The sequence below is a fragment of the Micromesistius poutassou genome (assembly GCF_964030765.1).
Source record: "Micromesistius poutassou genome assembly, chromosome: 22".
In the NCBI taxonomy this organism is placed as follows: domain Eukaryota; kingdom Metazoa; phylum Chordata; class Actinopteri; order Gadiformes; family Gadidae; genus Micromesistius; species Micromesistius poutassou.
The window spans coordinates 11,166,124-11,189,467 of NC_140292.1; the positions used below are offsets into that span (position 1 = coordinate 11,166,124).

General features: G+C 45.8%; 1 protein-coding gene across 1 annotated transcript in view; it reads left to right on the forward strand.

Moving 5' to 3' along the window:
- LOC311367686 (netrin receptor UNC5D-like) overlaps positions 1-23,344 on the forward strand; it is a gene marked incomplete at both ends in the record, with an annotated part of 133,825 nt that overhangs the window by 108,481 nt on the left and 2,000 nt on the right. The window contains 5 exons of the mRNA XM_084486498.1: positions 4,732-4,881; positions 5,505-5,735; positions 6,119-6,203; positions 10,487-10,667; positions 14,667-14,897. Of these exons, the coding sequence (XP_084342624.1) occupies positions 4,732-4,881; positions 5,505-5,735; positions 6,119-6,203; positions 10,487-10,667; positions 14,667-14,897 (878 nt within the window). The remainder of the gene's footprint in view (positions 1-4,731; positions 4,882-5,504; positions 5,736-6,118; positions 6,204-10,486; positions 10,668-14,666; positions 14,898-23,344) is intronic.

The following is a 23,344-nucleotide window of genomic DNA, read 5'->3' on the forward strand; positions in this document are numbered from 1 at the left end:
AGGCACTGGAGAATACTGCGGTCCGGTAGTTATCCGATGGCGATGAATAGGCTACCGGCGAAAAAGATCACACTAACGTTAGTGATAACAAAAATCAGGTCAGAGTATCAATATTCAATTTAAACTCGTCAGCCAAGATACTGAATGAGACAGAATAATCTGGCGCCGACGAGAAGTCCCCGCCAGGCTTAAGAAGAGGTACTTGATGATCATGAGGTCCAGGTGTGCCTCGTTGCGGTGCCCAGCCCCGCCAGCCACGCCACACCCCGCACCTGTCTAATTCCCAGTGCCTGTGGAGCGAATACAGGAACAAACCCCGTGCCAACAAAGACACGGGGGAAGCAGAACACCACCCCCGTGCACACACATAAATAACGTGACATGACTATCGGTGTAAATGTCTGTGTTGATAGAATAGTGTTAGAAATAAACTTACCCTTGCATTGCATTGCATTTAGTTTACAATCCCTGTAGTTGGAAGCAAGCTACAGCAGCGGCGGACTGATATTACCTGGAGTGCGCTTCTCTGTTTACCTTCTGCTGTAGTGAATTGGTTGCTACACCGGAGCAAAGTCCCCCAAAATGTAATGTGATCATTGCAATACAAGGATAGTTTTATTTCTAATATTATTCTATCAACACAGACATTTACATTGGTGGTCGGGCATTATAATTGGTTTGCCTCGGGTGTACTGTGGAGTAGGTAAAACTGTTTTTATTGGCAGGCTAGCAGTTCCCCTCGACTTGCGCTAGCCTAGCACCAGCGATTTCTGCAACTAGAAGGACTGAATGAAAAGTGTTGAAAACGGTCTCCAATGATAAATTGGCTTACACTCACACTGGCTTACTTGGGAATGAGATCCGATGTCCAAAATCTCGAACTACCCCTTTAAGTAAAATTTGTTTATGCAGTAATAAGCGTTATTATATAGCATTAGCATGGGTACTGCATTATACTGCAATAACTCATTTCATTTAGTGATTCACTGCGTGTCTTATGAACAAGACCATACCACAAAGTTGAATGACATTTGTAATTTCAACCCTGACCCCGTTATATCGTCCAATCAGGAAGTCCCAGGGTAACGACCAACGGGCTGCTTCCAGCCAGCCTCTCAACCTTATAAAGTATAAAACCCTGCCCCCCCACCTGCTTCCTCAGTGCTCGTTAGGAGACGAAGAAGGACACGTTTAAGGGCGCCGCTGATGATCTGGTGTCTCATTATAATAACTGGCGCTCCGTCTCCCCATGAACCCCGCCCTCTCCCTCTCTCCCGGCTGCCGGGCACTGCCTGATGAATCAACAGCCCTGTTCATCAGAACCGCCAAAGTCCACTAAGCACTGAATGAATTCATCGAAACCTCGAGTGGATGTAAAGAGAAAAGTCCTCCCAGGTCTGCGACGCTCCATAAACGTAGAATTGTAGTGTTAAAAGCCGCTCGATAAAACCCTGAGGGAAGCGGCGACGCCAGAGAAGAAAATGTAGCGACAGGCGCTTGGGTTGACCCTCGAGACAAATAATGATTGGAGCAAAACGAATGTGTCTCAGCCCGGGGCGTCTCAGGGCATTAAAGCTGCATATCTAACAGGACACTTCATTTGACCACAGTCTGCTCAGACTGCTCCGTCTCAGCACATCTCTTTTCTACTATAACCTTCAGCGCCGCCGCAACAGTGGCTAGCGTTGTTGGCTCTGACTGGGATACGACCACGACTACGACGGCACTTAGGTTTTGATGAACAAGACAGGTCGCTCTCGCTCCTGTTATTTGATCACACTGTCGCTGAGTCACTCTCCATCTCTATGAGGGCTCTACTGAAAGCACTCCTTTGCAAATAGATGGAAGAATAACAGCTGACTTTGGTAAAAATTTTAAAAAGAGACAATCCAGGGATTTCTTTGGGGGGCAAAAAACAATGCTTTCTTTAATCTCCTCCTCAGAGAATCGAACTGTCAGATAACTGCTCATCCGCTGTCAGCATGGATCCCGCCCTTTAGGTTGGGTGAGGTCGTAGGTTGGTCCTTAACGGCTTCTCCTTGTCTGTTGTGAAGGAACATGCTAGCAATGGACAATCTAAAGCTACAGGAAGCGCCATACGTCGGCGAGGTCAAATCCCCGGCCTTAGCTGTGGCGCCGCTGCTGCTGCTTGTACAACTGTGGTTCTGTGTGTCTGACAGGGTCGGGCCAGGGCTTCTAACACAGGTCTTGTTCTAAGACTAATCCACCACTAAAGGCACTGCTGACGAGAGCCTGATTCAAGGTCTGCAAAGTCAGGATACTGAGTCCAACAAAGACAATTTCTCGTCTGTGGTCATAGTAGCTGCTAAAGTTATAAGCGGAAATAACAAATTACAATGCATTTGTTTGACATTTTACCCAATTTACTTTTCTATGTAGCCTATAATTTATAAGTGAAATTATAGGACCAAATCGTACTTAAGATATTGTAAATGTCACATCCATTCTGTGCTTTCTCTGCTTCCGTCTCTGGTGGATCAATCTTCTGGAGAATAACAGATTACCTCATGATAAGCTAATTTATTTGTTATTCCTTCAAAATGAAGGAATAACAAATAAACAATCTCTTCACTCTGACAGTGTATTTTTGATTGCACTCAATTCTGAATCACCAATCGTACTTTAGAATAACGTTGGTCATAAGTATCAACATTTGAATAAGAAATACCCCTATTTTATAATCAAGAGGAAGTTACAGTTAAGATGAAGTCACAAAATGACTGTGTTGATGTATTTCGCTTCTTAAGTAGAAAATGGAGTCTCAGAACAGGGGATTTATTTTCCCAAGCCTGAATTGATGGGTCACCACAGCAGTGATCTTCTGCAGAGCGGCAGAAAGTGCATTTTGATGAACCAGCAGGACACATCGAAGACTATTACCCTGCTCTCGGCCTCTTTCGATATAAGAGCCAATAAAGCCGTCTTTTCATAGATTATTATAATTGGTCCATGCCCCAAAAAAAAATACCACACAGCCTTTTGATAATTACTACTTTCTCGCTCTCTCTCGCTCTCTCGCTCTCGCCCTCTCTGTGTCTCTTGCTCTCTCTCTCTCTCTCTCTCTCTCTCTCTCTCTCTCTCTCTCTCTCTCTCTCTCTCTCTCTCTCTCTCTCTCTCTCTCTCTCTCTCTCTCTCTCTCTCTCGCTCGGTCTCGCTCTCTCTTCGTCCTTATCTGTAAACTGCCAAACGGATGCTTGGACTGTATCTAGAAATAATTCTGTATTGATCTGAGCCAATGGAGCATTAAAGTGGAGGTGGGTGGGTGAGTGGCAGTGGGTGGGTTGGAATGATTCTCTCAGATAGACCATGAGAGGCCAGGAAGAATGCCTATTATCTCATGTTTAAGAACTTTAACCAAAAACTCAAATTCAAAATATCCATACATTTACTTATTAGTGAATTCAATTATAACCGTTAAGCCATTATAACATTTAAGATTAGATCACATTTCAGTTGTTACGAAATGGATTATGCTGTTTTCCACCAAGCTGATTAGTTTATTCCAATAAACTAAAGCGGTTTAAGAGCTTGAGCATAATTCGGTTTTTCTTATTGCCAAAATCCCAAACAACAAGGATTATTTTGTATCCTGCTCATGATATTGTTGTCAACAGAGAAATAAAGCTGAAAAGTTCCATGGCTTTGGTTTAGGAGAACATCTGTGATGAACTAAGCTCTCGTCAAAACTAAACAGATATCTGTACCCAATTCTAGATTAAGATTCTGTTAACATATTTCAACTGTGTACTTGTTATATACTTTTGTCCTATATGCTCCAACCAATATACAGTAAAGGGTCTTCTGGTATATCTTTATTGTATCTTATGGCACTACAAATATAATGCAAGTTAATACTATATTGATCCCTAAGGGGAATATTTAGGCATTGCAGCAAAATATGAAGAAAAATTGGAGGTAAGAAACATAACTTTATACAGTACATAAAACCCATACAGAGGTGTGGACCCCTATAGTTTAACACTATGGTGTGTGGAGCTCTGTATGAGCAGCAGCTTATTTTTGGTTTATCTCTGAGTCCGAGTGAGGGGTTTAGCTTGTGAGTATAACACCACAGAGCAGTTCATCTACAACGTAGCTCATAATAAAGCTTGTACACAACAACGGTACTAAATGAGTACCACAAAGTTGCCGTGGGTCGTAACACACAGTCTTCGAATTCCAGCCGAAACAGTGTGACACACCTAAACCTAACCAAACCTTAACCCGTAAAGCTCACCATAACTCTGACCATAACTGGGCTGATTGGCTAGCCTAAAACCCAATCAGCTGGACTAGCTCCAGAGAGGCGGAGCTGGACTAGGTCAAGCCCCGCCCATTTGGCTCTGCAGTGAGCACCACTTGGTTTGTCTGGCCACCAGCAGGTTGCTAGTTCGTTCCCCGGCTCCTCCTAGCTGAGTGCCAAGGTGTCCCTGAGCAGTACACCCAACCATAAAATCTCCCAATGAGCTGGCTGTTGCCTTGCATGGTTGACACCGCCGTCAGTGTGTGAATGTGTGTATGAATAGGTGTCTGAATGACTTTATGAATGGGTGAATGATATAATGCTATTATTGTAAAGCGCTTTGAGTGGCCACTGGTTAGAAAGGTTTATATATAAATGCAGTCCATTCACCTTGACACACCGGCAGCGCTGCTTGTTCACGGTGCCTGGGTGGGGTTGACCTGTTTCTGTGTGTCCGGTGTGTTCAGGAAACCCCCTGCTGATCAACTCGTCCATGCAGCCCGACCTGAGCGTGTCGCGGACCTACACCAGCCCCATGTGCTTTCAGGACTCCATGGACAAGGAGCTAATGGCCGACCACTCCCTGCTGGACCCGCTGCCTGACATCATGGTCAAAGGTAAGGTTCACAACACCACGCGATGCTAAAGGCAGCTCGCTGTGTTGGTGGCGTGAGCTGTGTGAGCTGCGTTCACCACGTAGACGACGCGGCTCGCTGTGACTCCGGTTTGATTCCGAATAAAGTCATTCACTTTCTCTTTCAACCTGAAACGTCTGTCTGTATTTCCAGTCCTGTACATAAAGCTGCACAGAGCCTGTGAAAAAAAAAACATTAATAGAGACGGTCACAAAAAAAGAAACATTCATAAAGAATGAAAAAAAAAAGCAATGAATTCCTGTCAGTTTTTCTTTTCATCGCCGTCCCTAAAGCATTCTTTGATCAGGGCTGATTTCAGCTTTATTTTATATATCTATATTTCATGGTTTCTTTGTGCCTTTATGTGCGGTACATTGAAGAGAGACAGGAGAGCAGAGTGGAGAAGCAATGAATTGACATGTAGCATAGGAGCACAGGTGGGAATCAAACCTGTGTCACTCACAATGCGTACCGCCTACACAGTCAGTGCACCATGCTTAGTGGACCCCGTTCCAGCTTCATTTGACGTCAGTACCTCATGAGTCGGGGCGAGGGGATGGTGACAGATAAGACCACGGTGTGTGTCCGTCCGTCCATCTCTCCAGGGAGAGGGGAGCGGGCCGAGTTCCCCGTCATGTCCCATCCCAGGACCTTCCCCCGGGGCGTGGCGCCGGACTACCAGGGCGTGGGCGTGGATGCCACGCTGGGCCGCAGGGGGAAGACCCTCTTCATCCCCCACGGCCTGCCCCGCCCTCCTCCCCCTCCTCTTCCTCCCCCGCTGAAGACCACCAGGGTGCTGGGCCACGCGGGAGGAAGGCTGGTCGTACCCAACACTGGTGAGCAGAGAGAGAGAGAGAGAGAGAGAGAGAGAGAGAGAGAGAGAGAGAGAGAGAGAGAGAGAGAGAGAGAGAGAGAGAGAGAGAGAGAGAGAGAGAGAGAGAGAGAGAGAGAGAGAGAGAGAGAGAGAGAGAGAGAGATGGCGAAAGAGAGAGCGAGTGTGTGTGTGTATACGTGCATGCGTCAACGCCTGTGCATGTTGGTGCATGTATGAGTCTGTGTGTGCAATGTGCATACGTGTGTGTGTGTGTGTGTGTGTGTGTGTGTTAGTGCATGTATGAGTGTGTGTGTGTGTGTGTGTGTGTGTGTGTGTGTGTGTGTTTGTGCCTGTGCGTTTAGCCCCTGTGTCTGGACGATCAGCCCTGCTTTTGTCTCTCTGTAGGCATCAGCCTGCTGGTGCCCCGTGGAGGGATAGCTGAAGACACGAGCTGGGAGATGTACATGATCATCAACCAGGAGGACAGCAGGTGAGGCCCACACTGAGGCTCTGAGGCCGCCTAGAGACACACACACACACACACACACACACACACACACACACACACACACACACACACACACACACACACACACACACACACACACACACACACACACTGCTCCATGGTCGGAGTGGAGCTCTCTGTTGACTTTACCTTCTTTATTCTTTTCTTCTTTCTATTGTTTCTGTGCTCTTCTCTCCTGTCTTTCTTTTCTTCCTTTCCTTGTTGATACATAATTCAGTTTTTGTCTTTCTACTTTCCTTTCCCTTTTGTTCTTTTCCTTTTTTTCTGTTTCTTTATTAAACACATTAATACAAACACACTCACACACACGCCCACACACACACACACAGACCCAGACATGTATACACACACACACACACACCGCGACTGTGCCAGACACACACGGTATGTGGTCTTTGCTCATCTTGCTCACACTGCAGGGAGGACGTGATGTGTCACCAATAGAAGTGTGTGTGTGTGTGTGTGTGTGTGTGTGTCTGTGTGTGTGTGTGTGTGTGTGTGTGTGTGTGTGTGTGCGTGGGTGTGTGTGGGGAGGGTGTGTGTGTGTGCATGTGACACTGCAGAATGGAGGGCTATACTTAGAGTCTGCTTTGCGCCTGCAGACTTTTGTCATGACTGGTTAAAGTAGCAAACGTTGCAAACACGCTGTTGTTTCCTCCCCTCCGCTCTCTCTCTGTGATGACAGTCCCCTTTTGGGGGTTCAGTCAGGGGAACCAGACGAGCAACAAATAAACATTCATAACGCCTGGCTGTTAGCGGGGGGCCTGTCTGCTGCGTGAGAGGCAGCGCATCCCAAAGGGCTTAGATAAGACAAAGGAACGACACACTGAAGAAATGTGTTCCTGGGCCGCGGTGCGTTGACGCCTCAGAGCGGAAGACGTTAAGTCTGGTCAGTTATTAGCCTGTCACCGGTTAGCTGTCACCGGGCTAACCCGTAGCTTCCACTGGAGACGTTCGCATTGCCTGCTTTTTTGGGAATCAAACTCGTGCACCCCCCCACCCCCCTTTTTCCCCCTTTACCCTTTCACCACACCCCGACTAGTTGAACAGGTTTTATTATTACACTTACACTTATTATGGGGAACTCATGGAGGTGCAGACTGGGGACCATCTCTTCTCTGGAAGACTGCTGAAAGAGTGGGTGGAGGTGGAGGAGGAGGAGAAGTAGGTGAGGAGGAGTAGTAGGTGGTAGGGGAAGAGTGTGTGGTGGAGGAGAAGGAGTGGGTGGTGCTGGAGGAGCAGAGGGGCCTGCGCTCCATCGGGCTCCGACCAGAAGCTGTCAGTCAATCTCCTCCCTATCTCCAGAAACCCAAGGAGAAACCAGATGCTTCCTACCCCTGTTGTGAGACCATCTGCATGAGATCTCTCTCTCTCTCTCTCTCTCTCTCTCTCTCTCGCTCTCTCTCTCTCTCTCTCTCTCTCTCTCTCTCTCTCTCTCTCTCTCTCTCTCTCGCTCGCTCGCTCGCTCGCTCGCTCGCTCTCGCTCTCTCTCTCTCTACGGTTGAGGAATAAGAATCGATCGAGGGTCCGTCGCTCACCCGCTCCGCGGCTCGTCGCGGTCTCAGATGTCCTCCGAGCCACTCCTCTGACCTTCCCTGCTGAGTCGGGGTCATCTGGCGGTCTTCTCAGGGGACCCCCGGAGCACAATAAGACCACGCTGTCAAACTCCCACAGCAGATCTAATGTCATTCGACATGTGGGACACCCATTAGAATCGGACGCTTCACAACGCTTCACTTCCGCTTTTTCAGGAGGGGGGGGGTGGATTTGCGTGTTATTTTATAGTCTCTCGGGGTAATGGAGAGGATGTAAGCATCATCCGTACCGGTCACAGCCGTTAGAGAGTAGCTCCATCAAAGGAGTCGTACCGCGAGCGGTGGCTGACGTAGTTGTGGACCTTGTGAGGCGTTTAACCACGTCACCCACCTGTTGGTGTACCTGTTTTCTATATTTTTTTTACTAACTGTGTTGCCAAAGGTCCTCATCACAGCTTCTTCTCTATCAAAGAAACAACGACTGTGTTAAAGTAGGTGAGGTTCACCTTGGCATTATTTGTGTTAAATTGCCGGCTTATAGATATGTTATGTTTATTAAGGCTTATGATAATAACACAAGAAATAGTCCATCAAGGACGCAAAGCCCTACAAGGGACAGGGGAGGAGAGAGGAGCTTAGTGGTGTCCAAAGCAGAAGCACATCAAACATTTACGCTGCATTGAACCAAACAAACTCTCCGTCTTGTATTGACATTTTGCCCCGAGACGTCTCTCTTTCTCCCTCACATGGTTTTAAATAATAAACCAGCGTTGTTAATCACTGCTCAGCGCAGCAAGCTGGCTGATCACCAGCGGCCAAACAGCAGCAGGTAACCTTGGAGACTACAAAGCCTGAAGGTTTGGTCGGAGTTGGGTGACGGCCAATTTTTTTTCTGCTCGCCCCTCGCCTCTCTCACGCCCGTGTGTGTGTCTGTGTGTTTTAAATAGCTCAGAGTGTAAAAGGTTGGCTTTGTGCTTGGTGGAGTTATTGCTTGCTGTGTTTGTGTTTCTGTCCACACTGTGAAGCATGGAGGTCCGTGACTCCATCGTCTCACCAACAGCTGTTTGCTTTATGATTTATTAAGAATGACGCTACCGCCCAATCCAGAGACCCCTACTCCTCTAGCTCCACCAATAGGGGGTTCAGATACTTCATAGGGTGTGTGTGTATCAGTGGAGGCTTTTCCAGTGAGGAGAGGGAGGAAGATCCTCCTTAACATTGTTGAGAATAAAAAAGTGTAGATTGCCCAGACTACTGTAATGAATTAATGCCCTTAAATATGACTACTTTAATGCCTTTGTATATGCAATGTTTGTTTCCTTGGGTAAAGGGACATTAGCACCCCCTATTGCCTATTGAATATTACTTCGGGGAGGACGTTCCTCCCTCAGCCTCCATTGACTCCCATTCATTTCTCGGGCACTACTGGCGGCCGGTGAATAACATGGGGTTCAATGGGAGAGAGGAGGAAATTCCTCCTCTGAGTGGGTGGGACTAGCTAAGGGATCTGAATCGTGTCGTCTATTCACGAATAGGCTGGAGCCCTGGCTGCACTAATGAACCAATAAGAAGAAGTCCTGGCTGCGCTATGAACCAATAAGCAGGAGCCCTGGCTGTGGAGCAGCCCGGAGGGAGGGTTTATCCCCTCAAGTCTCTAGGCTATGAGAACCAACAAACCCGCTCAGTCGTACTGTTCGATGCGGTACAGTGCGACTGTTCGCTTTTATTGGCGTTTCCACTGAGCGGTGCGGTGCGGTGTGGCTCGGTTTGCTTATATTGGCGTTTCCACCGCCAAAAGTCCCTCCGTTGGGTTACCAAGCCGTCTGAAAGGGTGACGAAAACGTGGAGCTACACACGCCGTTATTTTAGTTATCACTTTAAATATATCCCGTTTGCTATGACCAGGTCACTGATATCTTTGCAACACAAACAGAGAGGAGGATTGACTTGATCTATAAATGAAATCCCTCAATCTGAATTGGCTTAACACCATGACCAACAGGCTTGTTAGGCTTACAGCCCATGTCAATAGTTGTGAAATGATGTTCATGTTGTTCTTTTAATTGTTTGTTACTCTGACCGTTCTGTTTGATATTGTGGAAAGGATGTTAGTGAATGATTCAGAGCATGATGCAATTTAAAATCACTTTTGGTATTGTGTCTTAATTTTTCTTAAAACAATTGTAGCTGAAAATAAACATAGCCAAATTACAACCAATGGCTTCAGTCATTGAGGGCAAAAATAGGCCCAATGATAGGCCCAGATATATTTTTTCATTTAGTTTTACAAATCAAGAGTAGGCCTGATTTGACTAATAGGCTTTGCGTCCTTTCCTTCTGCCCTTGTAGTCCAAGACATGCTGATGGATTTGTATAAATTTTATTCACATAATTATCCCTCCCTGCTATTTTGTAGTTCACCAAAACACCCTGAAACAACTTGAGTCTCACATACTTATGCCACCATACGCCACTAACAGTGCAAGCAGGCCAATGGCAACCAAGCGCGCAGTCCTTCCTCCCTCACTTTAAAAACCACCAGCCGCCACTGGTGTGTGTGTGTAGTGCTCTTCCAGCATTGTGCTTGTATATCTCCATCTCTTCGGTGTCACATTGAGTCTAATCTGTTTCTGTTCCAGGGATCAGACCCGGGCGTCTTACATGTGTCTCCTTGTCTCTGTTGTCGTGTCCCCCCCCCCCCCCCCATAGCCCGGCGCCAGAGGAGGAGGACGAGGTCCTGCTGAGCCCGGAGGTGACCTACGGCCCCCCGGGGCTGGACCTGTCCTGCCCTGTGGCTCTGTCGGTGGCGCACTGCGCCGACCTCAGCGGCCCCGCCGACGCCGCCTGGGCCGTCCGACTGAAGAGGTGGACGCCGGAGAACAAGTGGGAGGTAACCTCGCCAACAACACAAACAGTCACTAGGCGAAGGACGGAGGAGAGAGACGACCAGAGCTCTCCAGTCGTCTCTCTCCTCCTTCACTCAGACAGAGGAAGGAGAAAACGATAGTCACCAAAAAAGTCAACTTTATTGTAAAATATGTACCAGACATACAGAGGAATCGTTTATCTCCGACCCACGGTGCAATAAGAACAAAAAGGATCAAATGTGGTAAAATGAAAAGTAATATTTACAATAAGATAAGTTATATTTACAATAAGTGAGGCACTTCACTTTGGTGGTTATGAATTGTCCTCTTATTTTTGTCAAACTGTCTTTTTATTGGCGGGGGGAGGTGAGGGGGGGGGTGAGTGCAGAGCCGTGGTTTGGGCCCCGAGCGTTATGTAATTTGGTTGACATGACAACATTGTCAACATCAATCCCGGAGAATGCGGTGCGATGCGGTAGTGATGGGGCAGTGGATCCTCTGAAGTCCTCAAAGCAGTTTGTTTCAGAACAAGCAAATTATTTTGCATCTATCATGGAAATGGTGTTCCAGCCTTTGGGCTGTCAAGGACATGGAGCCGGCTGCTGTTTGATATTTCAACGGGTAAACCCATAAAGTGACGGCACTCTGACACCCTCTTCTTTGGGCTAATAACATGGATGGAAAGACGCATCGAAATGCAGGCATACTATATTTTTTGTCTTTGTGATGAAGTGAAAGTTTAGTATACCTGCAAGTTTGGAGATTTTATTACAATCTAACAAGAGATATACATGGCGTACACAGTCTGTTTTAATATAGAATCACGTTCTCATAGTTTTTCAACACTCTTCAATAGTTTTGTATCTCTAACATTGCATGTGCATCGGAGGAAGATTATTTCGGAAGATTATAACGGAAGTGAGTTGCAATTGTTTTGGAGGCAGGGTGGTAAAACAAAGTGTGAGTGTGAGGCTCCTCACATGTAGCTCCTTCAAACACCTCGTCTCATCAAACCCATACCTATACAGAGCTGTTAGCATCACCTCAAACAACTCCCAGACACTGTTGCTGCCCTTGCACGTGATGCTGATCTGATGTTCTTCTGACATACATCTTATTCTTATTCCTGCTGTTATGTATGACAGTGTTGTCTATGTGCTTGTCTGTGGATGGTTTGAGCTACGAATTAATTGCCCTTTTGGGATCAATAAAGTTTTTGAATTTAATTGAATTTAATTGAGACACATAGAGGAGCAGACTGGGAGACATTTATTCACCACTCTGACATCAATCTGAACCACAGCCATCGTTCCTTTCTTCCTTTTATTTATCCATCTAAACCCCTATTCATCCATCCATTCAGCTCCTTTTCACCCATCCATCTCCCATCCATCCATTTCCTATTCATCAATCCATTCATCCATCCATCTAAACCCCTATTCATTCATTCATCCAACCATCACACTTAAACCCCATTCATCTATTCATCTCCCAATCATCCATCCTCCATTCATCCATCTTAACACACATGTACCCATCCATCCATCTCCTCTTCATTCATCCATCCATCCATCCATCTCCTATTCATTCATCCATCTTAACACACATGTACCCATCCATCCATCTCCTATATTCATCCATCCATCCATCCATCCATCTCCTATTCATCCATCCATCCATCCATTCATCCATCCATCCAAACTTCCATCCATCAGTCCATCTCCTATTCATCCATCCATCCACATTAGTGCATTCCCCAGTAGAATAGCCTCACACGTGTTGGGTAATCTTGTAATGTTTCCTAATCCTATCAAAAGACTTTGGGACCCCCCCCCCCCCCACCACCAGAGCCACACACTCATCTGTGCTACTCTTCTGGAGAAAGCCTGTATGACCTCACCCCCCGCCCCTTGTCACTGTGTGTGTGTGTGTGTGTGTGTGTGCGTGCGTGCGTGTGCGTGTGTGACATTTGCACAGGGTTCAATTTGCCAGCAGAAACGTGTCGTACAAAAGGGATTCATGAAAAGAGCCGTCATTTATGTGTGTTATACGCCATCGGGAACAAGATGAGAAGAGAAGGAAAAAGAAAAGAGACCAGTAGGAGAAGTCAGTGAGGAAGAACAGAAAGAACGAGGGATGGATAGGGGAGGGAGGGGGTGGAAGGGGGGGAGGAGACTGAAGGAGGGAGGGAGGGGGAGAGGGAGGGAATGAGTTGTCCCTCAAGAAGAAGCAACAGCGTGACCCGTCTCTGTCAGTGTGAAATAATGAGCACTTTATCTCATGCAAAATGCCTCCACGATCCCTGCTCCCCGGGCTTTACTGACATTACAGCTCTCTCTCCCTCTCTCTCTCTCTCTCTCTGTCTCATTCCCTCCCTCTCTGTCTCATTCCCTCCCTCTGTCTCTCTCTGTCTTTCACCCTCTCTGTCTCTCTCTCTCTCTCTCTCTCTCTCTCTCTTTCTCTCTCTCGTCCCCTCGGCTCCCTCTATCTTCATTTATCATCGTGTCTCTTAAACGTGTCCTTTTCTTCGACTAGTACGTGAGGCTCCTAGCCCTCTGATTGGCCGCTCTGTGGGGAGGGAATGGCACAGAGAGAGGCTCCACGCTGCAGGAACGCTTAGAGGACAAGGGGGGAGAAGTTTGTCATTATTTTCACTTTGTTTCCCCAAATGAAAATGTATTTCTAGTGAGCTGTACACGTTTTAGATTGACCAATCAGAACGCAGAACACAACCCCACAGGCTAGTGCACGACACCACAGGCTGGTGCACGACACTGCAGGCTGGTGCACCACACCGCAGGCTGGTGCACCACTCCACAGGCTAGTGCACGGCACCACAGGCTAGTGCATGACACTACATGCTAGTGCACAATAGTACAGGCTATTGTACAAGACTGCCCTCTCTCCCTCACTTCCTCTTCCCCGCTCTTCCTTCATCTAGATCCTAAATCGTAAATCTTGAGCTTTACCTTCCCTAACCTGACTTAACCTTCATTTATGCTTGTTTTATGCCGCCATTAAATGTGTGGCTGCCCGTTTGGCCCCTCTTGCACTCCCTATATCCCTGGAGTGAGGATGCCTCTTCTGCGCTCCTCCTCAAGGCTCCCTCCCTTTAGGGTTTGGGGAGGTTTTCCTTGGCCCTTCAGAGCGGTGGTTCTCAAACTACCTACTTTAAAGTCACTGGCGTCGATCCAAAAAGCCAAAATCAGGGCCCTAGCACACGGTGCATATGGCTATCCGTCACACACCCCTGAGACTGGAGGTCTGCGGTGCAGAGTGGGCGACCGGGGACCCAGATCACGGACGTGACGCCACAATTCAGGGATCCAATGACGTGACGCGTGTCGTTTCAGCTCCCTTCCCTCGTGTTGTTGTCGGTTCTTATTAAAGACGCCTCTGAGGAGTGTTTGTGGATCTGTCAGTATGATCCGTCAGTCCGGTACCCTCCGCCGCTGCATCATTACGGTCAGAGCAGCGACTCCAGACCCCGGGGCGGTGCGGGCGCCGGCCACTCGCTCTCAGCACGCCATCCGTCACGCCGACCGCCGGTCACGCTCCAGTGGGTCCCAGCGGGGCCCAGGAGGGTCTCAGCGGAGAGGAGACGCTCTCCTACTGCTCTGATGTGTATGGGCAGGCCTACGTGTCTGGCCTGTTCCGTTGGGTCATTAGCATGTTGTTTTGTCTGAGGAAATAGACAATATTACAGAACTGTATATAGCAAAGAATAACTCAACCAGGAGGGTTTACAACAACAAGAGTTATCTCAGAGTAGTCATGAGCATGCTCAGAGACAGAGGGATAAACGTTCTCTGTCTCACTCTTATTGACGTGATGGTCGTGAGGACGCAGACGTCTGTGGGTGGGGTCTGGTGCCCTGAGGTACCTTCATAGGGGGGGTCACGGCAGGAACAGGTTTGGGAACCCCTGCTTAGAGGTCGTAGGTGTAGGTGGGGTCTTAAAGCCCGCTCAGCACTGGGACTGGGACTGAGGTTCTGTTGCTGACCAGGAGCTTGCCTCAACAGGAAGTGATGTCCTTCGACGAGGAGAGCACCTCCAGCTACGGCCTCCTGGAGGCGGAGCGGTGCCACCTGCTGCTGGGCCGCCCGGGCCGCTACGCCCTGGTGGGCCGGCCCCTGAGCCAGGCAGCCGCCAAGAGGCTGAGGCTGGCCGTGTTCGGGAGCCCCGACCTCAGCAACCCGCTGGGCTACAACCTGAGGGTGTACTGCGTGGACGACACCCCCCACGCCCTGCAGGTGAGGAAGAGGAGAGGGAGGAGGATTATAATGATGAAGTGGAGGGGGAGGAGGAGGATGTTGATGATCATGATCAATTCAATAGTTTTAACTTAACTTAACAGTGCTCAACACAATACAAAAGGGAGGAACGACAAGAACAGTCCAAATGATGAAAAACAAAGTTTCTTAAAATGTGTACGTTTCTAAACTTCCACTGAGCGACTGGGTTCTGAGTTCCTCAGAACACGAGGTTAGGGGCCGTCAGCAACACAGTGCACATCCCTCATAACAGGTCAAACATCACAGTGCACAACTCAGCCATGCAGATGTCTCAGCCATGCAGACATCTCAGGTCTCCTCCAGTCTTCAGACGGGTTCTGTGAGATAGAGGGGGATTCTGAAGGTTCATCTTCAGTTTATTGTGCATACACACAAAATACGCACAATAATACTATAAAAATACATTTTAAGTTTTTTTTATAATAATTATTATTGTTATAATTATTAAGAATTCATAGTGCAAAAGTTCTGAACTGTAAATATTTGAAGCAACATTAAATATGACATTGTATGTTGTTTTGACGTTATGGACTCTTGATGAAGCGCTGGTTGAAACTGTCACTGTAGCAATACGATTGTGTGGTAGATAATTAAAGGCATTCAATGCAATGAATGCTTAGAGAGACTGAAGCTAGTGTGTGGGTGTGGGTGTGTGTGTGTGTGTGTGTGTGTGTGTGTGTGTGTGTGTGTGTGTGTGTGTGCTTGTGTGTGTGTGTGTAAACTCTATTTATTCTACTTCGAAGAATGCTTGATTCTGATTGGCTGGGAGGAGGGAATTAATCCGGCAGGTTGCCCACTGACTTGTCGGTTGTACTTGCTGCTGACTGAGCACAGAGTCATCAAATAGTAGATCAATACGCCGCTTGTATTTTTTTTCTATCACAGAAATTTCAAACGTGAGGTTCATTGTAAAAATAAACCTTGTTTAAAAAAATTCTAAAATGTGTCGGAAATCTATCGGAGGGTCAGTCGATACATAGTTTCTCAAGCGAGATACAATGTAGCAACTACGTTATTAAACTAGTGATCAGATGCAGTGATTGCTAGTGGTCGCCTTGTGTGGTTGCTATAGAAACTAATTAGCTACAGCTGAGCTAACGTTATTCACCGTAGTTCTAAAGGGGACTACTTTTTGAGGGAGATGAACTCAAACAGAGTATACATTTGATAAGCACGCAATACGAATAAGAAAAAGCATAATTATTAAACTATTTGAATTATTTTATTAAGTTGGCAAGCAAGAAGTAGAATAAACGGGATAATCACCTCAACGCAGGGCAATAAACAGTTTGATATGCCCGGCTCGTGGAAGGTTACCGTAAGCCGTCCACGATCCGGGCATATCAAACTGTTTATTGCCCTGCCTTGAGGTGATTATCCCTTATTTGATTATCTCCTTAATTGCCTTTGTTCTGCTGGTGATTAGACATGAGTTGCGCGTTGGGTCCCCCAACCAAACGCTTCCTTCCTGAAGTTTACAACACATGAACTTCATCTGGTTGTTCTCCTCTGTTTAAAATGCGCCCGTCCAGTCCGGTGAAGCCACGCGGGGGCAGTGCTTAGAAGCGTCGAGCCAAAGCGGGGCTTTTTAATTACAAACACGAGAGATGCTTGGTGAGGTTGCCTCCCCCGGCCCCCCCTACTCAGCCTAATGAACGTGCAGCTAATTAAACATGAGGCAGGTTATTATTCCTCTCTGTGCGTCTGTGTAACAACACGTTACAACAACCAGGAGCCGCTCTCAGTGGGGCCGCTGGTGCGGCGTGCCGGGGTGCTGCTCAACGGCGGTCTACCCGGGGCGGTCCCCAGGCGGCGGGAACGGGTTTAACTCATTATGTGCCACTTTCCAAGATAATCAGGGTAATTAGTTTGATGGTGACCAATTTGCATCATGCTGCTGTGCCGTCGCTGGGGGATGGAGGATCAGAGCTGTTTTTATTCACAGTAAACAATAAAACAACAACAGCGCGGAGGCTTGTCGGAGGCTCCGGAGCTGCAGTGGATGAAGGCCACAGCCTAAGGCACTGCATGATGCCGCTCTCGTTAGCTCACTGTTCACTCACAGGGAGTGCCTGGTGTGTATTGATGATGACAGTAAAGCACTCTTCCATCAGACAGGCGCCCATGAAGGAAGAGTGATGCAATACGTGGGATTGGTGCCACCTATTCTTAACCTCATCTCATTAAACACATTATTTTGGAAAGTTGCACAAAATATGTTAAACACTTTCCCTCACATTTGCCTCAATGTGTTAATTATGTGTTTTAAATCACCCTTTTAATATATAAAAAAAAACAGTAAAATAAAATAAACAGCTGTAGTCTTGTTCCCATCACGTTGACAGACAGATGCAGTACATTTAAAATCACTGAAACAACAAATAAAACGTGTTATAAATACATTTCACGAGACCAATCTGTCTCTTTCTGGAAACGATCAAAGCGCTGGTGTCCTCCCCTCTTCAGGCACGGACGCGCTCATGTTTCACTGTGCAGCCTGTAACAGAGAAGATGTCTCCTGTCGTTGAAACCCCATCATCCGTATTGACGAATGGAGATTGTTAAACAACAACATTACCATGTGGATACCGCAATGAGGTGCCACTTAGTGGGTAATTATATCTGCGCAACAAGCGATGGTATTATGATATTGATGCGTTACATTTTCATGCAATGGCTTTTTTTTTTGTTTTTACACATCTTATTGTCACTTGGAAAACGTAGTGTTGTCATTTTTTGGAAAATGATATATACGATAGGTGGTTTAGTCTAGGTTTCAGGGGATTAGTGGTTAAGTTTAGGTATGAGGTGTAATTCTAGGTTGAAGGAAAGAAAAGCCAATGATGATCTACTAGAACAGGGATGGGCAACTGGCGGCCCGCGTCCTCGCTCAGTGCGGCCTGCAGATTATTGTAAATTTAATAAAAATAGTAATAAAAAAAATAATAAATTAAAAAAATATATATTTTTACTATTTTTATTTTTTGCTACTACAACTGCACTGAATTTAATGTTAGGTTTTGCACTTAAAGTTGGGCCACTGTTTTTCAGTTTTGGGCCATCATTGAATGATGTGAGCCCTTTGCACAGAAAAAAATACTAATCACTCATTTATTTATTTATTTATTTAAAAGTTTAAGGATCAGGGACATTGCACATTAATAAAAACATTTAAACAAATGTAAACATGCCAGAATTAGCCAAAGGCTATTTTGCATCTGTTGTCCCTGGACTGATGTTTAAAGTCACCCTAAAAGAAAATAATACATCATACAATACAATCATCTGGCTGTTGTTGTTTCTTTTAAAACAAACTTGTTGCATTTGTCGTTTAATGAGTATAGAGGTGTAAGCATGGAATTAACATATTACAATTAACATACATAGGCTATGAATCTGAATTAATTTGTAGGTAGTGGACATCCCCAAAATGCACCAGAATACAGGAAATCTACCAAATTCAATTTGTGGGGGGGAGGACCCCCAGACTCCCGTTCATGACTACTCCCACCCACAAATTTAATCACCAGCCGCAACTGATACAGACATATACTGTATATACACATATTTTATTCTATTTCATTCTTATTTTGTAGCTTCTCTCATATCCAATTAGTTGAAGAGAGCAGTCATGTGGCCCTCTGATAGTGAAGATGATAAATTGTGGCCCTTTTTATCATGAAAGTTGCCCATCCCTGTACTAGAAGAAGATCTTGGTGAGGTCAGTTTTGATCATCTGTCAGGTCTTAAATGCTAAGAACAATTGAATACTTCAAAAAAAAATCAGAGGAAGAAAGGATTTCCACCATGGTCTGAATCACACAGATGAAGGTCATGATAGCTTTAGTATTCACTCAAAACAACCTGTGAAAGGATGTCTCGATAAGTATGACTAAAACATAAATGTGCTTCTGTAATAGTCCTCAGAAAAGCCTTTGTTAGGGTCTGAAACATAGACTGTATGAAATACATTTGAACCATCAACACCTGTAAATCACACACATACCGCCCCAGTGTGGAAATGACAACATTAAAGGGCTCAGAAGAACTCTCCAGACTTTGAACCTGATTAGAGCAGACAACATGCTGATGTTGACCAGAGACTAAGATGATCCGTCCAAGGTATTTATTATTCAAGTGGTTGTATTTCCTAGATCCATTAGGCTAAGGTTGATGAGCGTGGATCAATACATTTATTTTAATGACCGCAGTTCACTTATTTTTTTCTTTTGTATGATTAGCGGCAGTGACACGATTAGCCGTCTATGGCTATTGGACGAATAATGAAGCCACACGGCTAAGCTTTCTGTGTAATTAGCAAAGTCATTAACATTTACCAAAAAAACCTCATTAATAGCTCCCTCTGTTTCTGTTGAGTCCATTTTTATTCATTGAGTGCACTTTGTGGGTGCTACAAACAAAGAGATTTTAAAAAAGGTTGCTCTTTTACTCGCTCCCTCCTACCTGCATCTCTCAGCCATCGGAGTTTGAATTTTGGACAACTGACAGCTGCGAGAAGGGCATCTTTGTCGTCCAGCAGACCAGCAAAACGAGTCTGGATAGCCTGAAAAATATAATTGACATTTTTATGCCTACAAGGCCTTATATTTATTATGTCATTGAATTACTTGCAAACCATGCCTAATGTGGGATCAATATTATGGATTTCATTTAGTTTTAAGTTACTTACTGACATTTATATTTGTTTTAATCTTTTTTTGCAATGATAATGAATATTCTGTTCCATGTTCATGAATGGTGTGATGCAAGAAATTTTAACTAGCTTAAAGATGGAACATACCTGCACTATGGAATCTGGAAGGCCTGCAGTCATCCTGGAGAGGTCATCTTTCACAGCCAGGGTCTTCTGCATCAGAACTTCAAGTGTGGGTAGTAAAGTTCCATAAGGACAGTCACCTTGTAAAATGTCCAGTGCAACAGTCAGAGGCTTCATGGCGGTGCAGTACTCATGCAGGAACTGGTACTCTTTGTCTTTGAAGCACTTAACTCCCAGCTTGGTGCACAGAGTATTCAGCTCACTCATAGGGATTTCTGCAATTCTCCAGACCTTGTCCACCTTGTAGATTGGTTAGTAGTTGGTACCAGGAGCTTTCTTTTGCTGACCTCCTCCACTGTTTCTGATGCAACGGTAGATCTACTTGATTTGGTCCAAAGAGCTGAGCATTTTGCTGTGCTGCTCCTATACACAGCCTTGCTCTCTGCATTGGATGTTAAATATTTCTCCACATCAGTTGTGGAAATGAGGTTGATGGTGCGTGAAGCACACCTGTGGTGCGGGGGAAGAGACGGTTGGCCATCACTTTCATTCTCAGCTGAGAGGATTTCTGACATATCTAAAAAAGTGACCTCACCATCACCTGTGGGGGTGGACTCTTCCTCCTCCATCTCATCATCGGACTCTGTAGGCTGGTAAACTTTAAATGCCTTGACAAAGTTGGATCCATTATCAGTCACTGTTGCAACTACTTTGTGAGTTTGAGTATTCCATATGAAGAGTGAATGTTTTTCTCCTGCATGCCAATGCAGCCTTGTTCTAATGTGGATCTACTGATTCAGTGGAGCATTACTCCCATATAGCTTCTGTTGTTAGCTGTCCAAATATCCGCGGTAGTTGACACAAAGTTGACCTCATTCAGCGCTGCCTTCAGATTTCTCTCCATCTCAGCATACTCCTTCTCCAGGTAAGAAGAAAAATATGTTCTGTGAGGCAGCTCAGTGGCATTGATATTAGGGATCTTGTTTATAATGGCACGAAAGGAGGGCGAGTCAACCGTGTTTAAGGGGAGCATTTCCTCTACAACATACTGCCCGACCAACTTATTCAACTCTCCCCCACTTATTGGTTTTGAACCGAAGTCCAGCTTTCGTTGTTTGGGTGGTGGGGGACCTCCTGCGCTAGCAGCTCTCTGCTTCGCACCGGGTGGGACTTGCAAGTTTGACTGTGCTATGCTGCGACTCCAAATATTTCTTCAAATTGTTGTGTTTCTAAAGGTAGATAGCACTTGGTCGCCAACACAGAGTGTACAACTAACCTTAATATTGCCATCTTTAGCTCACACAAACTCAAAATAGTGCCTGTATTTCTAGCTGGAAAACGTGCATCTCTCTCCTCCCTCCATTGTTGATTACGTTTGTGTATAGCCTACTACACGTGAGTTGACGTCCTCAGGCGGAAACGTGATTTGTCGCGTACGTTACCCCGAGACGCAAGAAGAAAGCAAATATATATTTTTACTAAGGAAAATGACAAAAATAGTAACGCACAGTGACTTGGATAAGTAACTTTAATCGGATTACTGGTTTGGAAATAGTAACGCGTTAGACTACTCGTTACTGAAAAAAAGTAGTCAGATTAGAGTAATGCGTTACTAAGTAGCGCGTTAGTGGCATCACTGATCATATATCATATATCATATCATGTAAGATGTTTGAAAATATATCTAAATAAGCTGAATGTATTGATGTTGGCTAGTAGTAATGATATTGTTAGTAGTAGTAGTAATAGTCACAGACACACAAACCTACTCATCGCAGGGCTGATGAACATTAAAAAGCACACACACACCCCTCCCATGAGTGTGTGTGAATGCTGACGCCGGCGCAGCCCTAAAGCTCCTCACAAACGGCTGGTTTAACTTAGAAGATAAGATTGAACATGAATCCAGCAAAAGCTTGTATTTGTATTTCTTAGTATCTCTTAAGTTACTCCGTCTCTTTGTTTGTGTTGCTTTTTTGGGAGGGTTAGGCTCAGCTAGCATTTAGTTTGTCCCTGTTCTGCGATAATTGATTTCCTTTGTGAGTCTCTGGCCCACGAATCAAACCTTAATGTACCTGCTTGTACACTTTGCATTTCCTTTCTGCTACTTTGTGCGGTGTGAGAGAGAGAGAGAGAGCGCTGTAATGCCAGTAAAACCCGGGGAGCAGAGAGAGCGCTCGCTACAAAGTCTATAACAGTCTATAACAAAATGAGTAAAACATCAATATATGGTGTGCACTTTCCAGTTTGAGCTCGCCCTTGTCGTTGTGATGTAGACTCATCCTGTGGTTGGTGGATCTGGATTACACACATGCATTATTGATATTAATCAGTGTTGAGCAGATGGACTATTTCCCCCCTTCTGATTTGTTTTGTTGGTTTCGGTGGGTTTTCTCCCTCTCTCTCTCTTTGAACGGTTATGACTCGTTATTTTCAATCTGCTGTGCAATAATTCTTTTTGGTGCATGTTTTATTTATTTGTAATCACTGTTATGGTAACGGCACAGCATGTTATTATTCCATGGTGTTACGTTGATAGATGATAATTACATTCAGATTAATGTTTTGCACATACTTCCCATAATACATCTTGTGGAAGTGAAATGCCCTCCTGTTCGTAGTAAAGCTGGCCAGCCCAGATGGGGCGTTTTACAGTGAGGTCTTCTGAGTTGATGCACAAATGCATTATTTGTGTTAATCAACCACTGAGGAGGCTTAAGTGATCTGAAGAAGACTATAGCGAGTTGCTTTTGTCTGTGAAGAGGATATCTTCACAAAGGGACTACAAGGGCTGCATTCCAATAATCGCTCTGTTGCAGATTCCGCTCAGCTCGTCCTCAGATCGCCATTGGTCTAATCTGACCCTGAATACGCAGTGAGAGAAGCGGCCTTTAGTGGGTGATCACACAGAAGGCTCTGGAGGCTGTAGAGTGGGGGGCGTGGTACCCTGCCTTCCTGTTGAAGCCCAGATGAAAGCAGACGTTTTTACTGCTGCCACCGCAGAACGTCTGCACTTAACCGCCATGACGCCAGGCACTATTAGTCCAGAGTTTAATGTTATCTTAAACTCACACCAACGACAAAAAGAGTGAGGCAGCTCCACAATACAAAAGCAGCCAGCAAAACGCGTGTTGGCAGTTACAAAACAGCCGTTCCTCGGCTGTTAGGTAGCGTCGGTTGAGATCAACCGATTGATCGGTTGTGATCAACCTAATCGTGTGATACACGATTAGGTGTGTACACTATGTGAAGGCTGTGATTGGCTCAGATCATCATGGATGGTCAACCTCCCCTTTATTAATGCCAAGGCTTCTCTGCCGGCTCGATTCCAAACTAGGCCTCTGAATTCAATTGGTTGGACCTACAACCAATCGGAGCAATGGAACATAGGGCTATCCTCTGAACAGTCTTTGTACCAAACGGCCTCACATTAGATAAAGGGTTTGGACTGGTCTGCTGGAGCTCTGTCTGAATGGGGACGACGACGACGCATACGTCCAGAGCAAACAGAACGTGAGGCTAACCTTTCTCCTGCTCGACCACTAAGGGCTCCTCTCTTCCAGGGAATAGTAAACGAGCGATAGGAAGGAAAATAGTTCTGGAACGCAGCCCATGTGTGCATTGTACA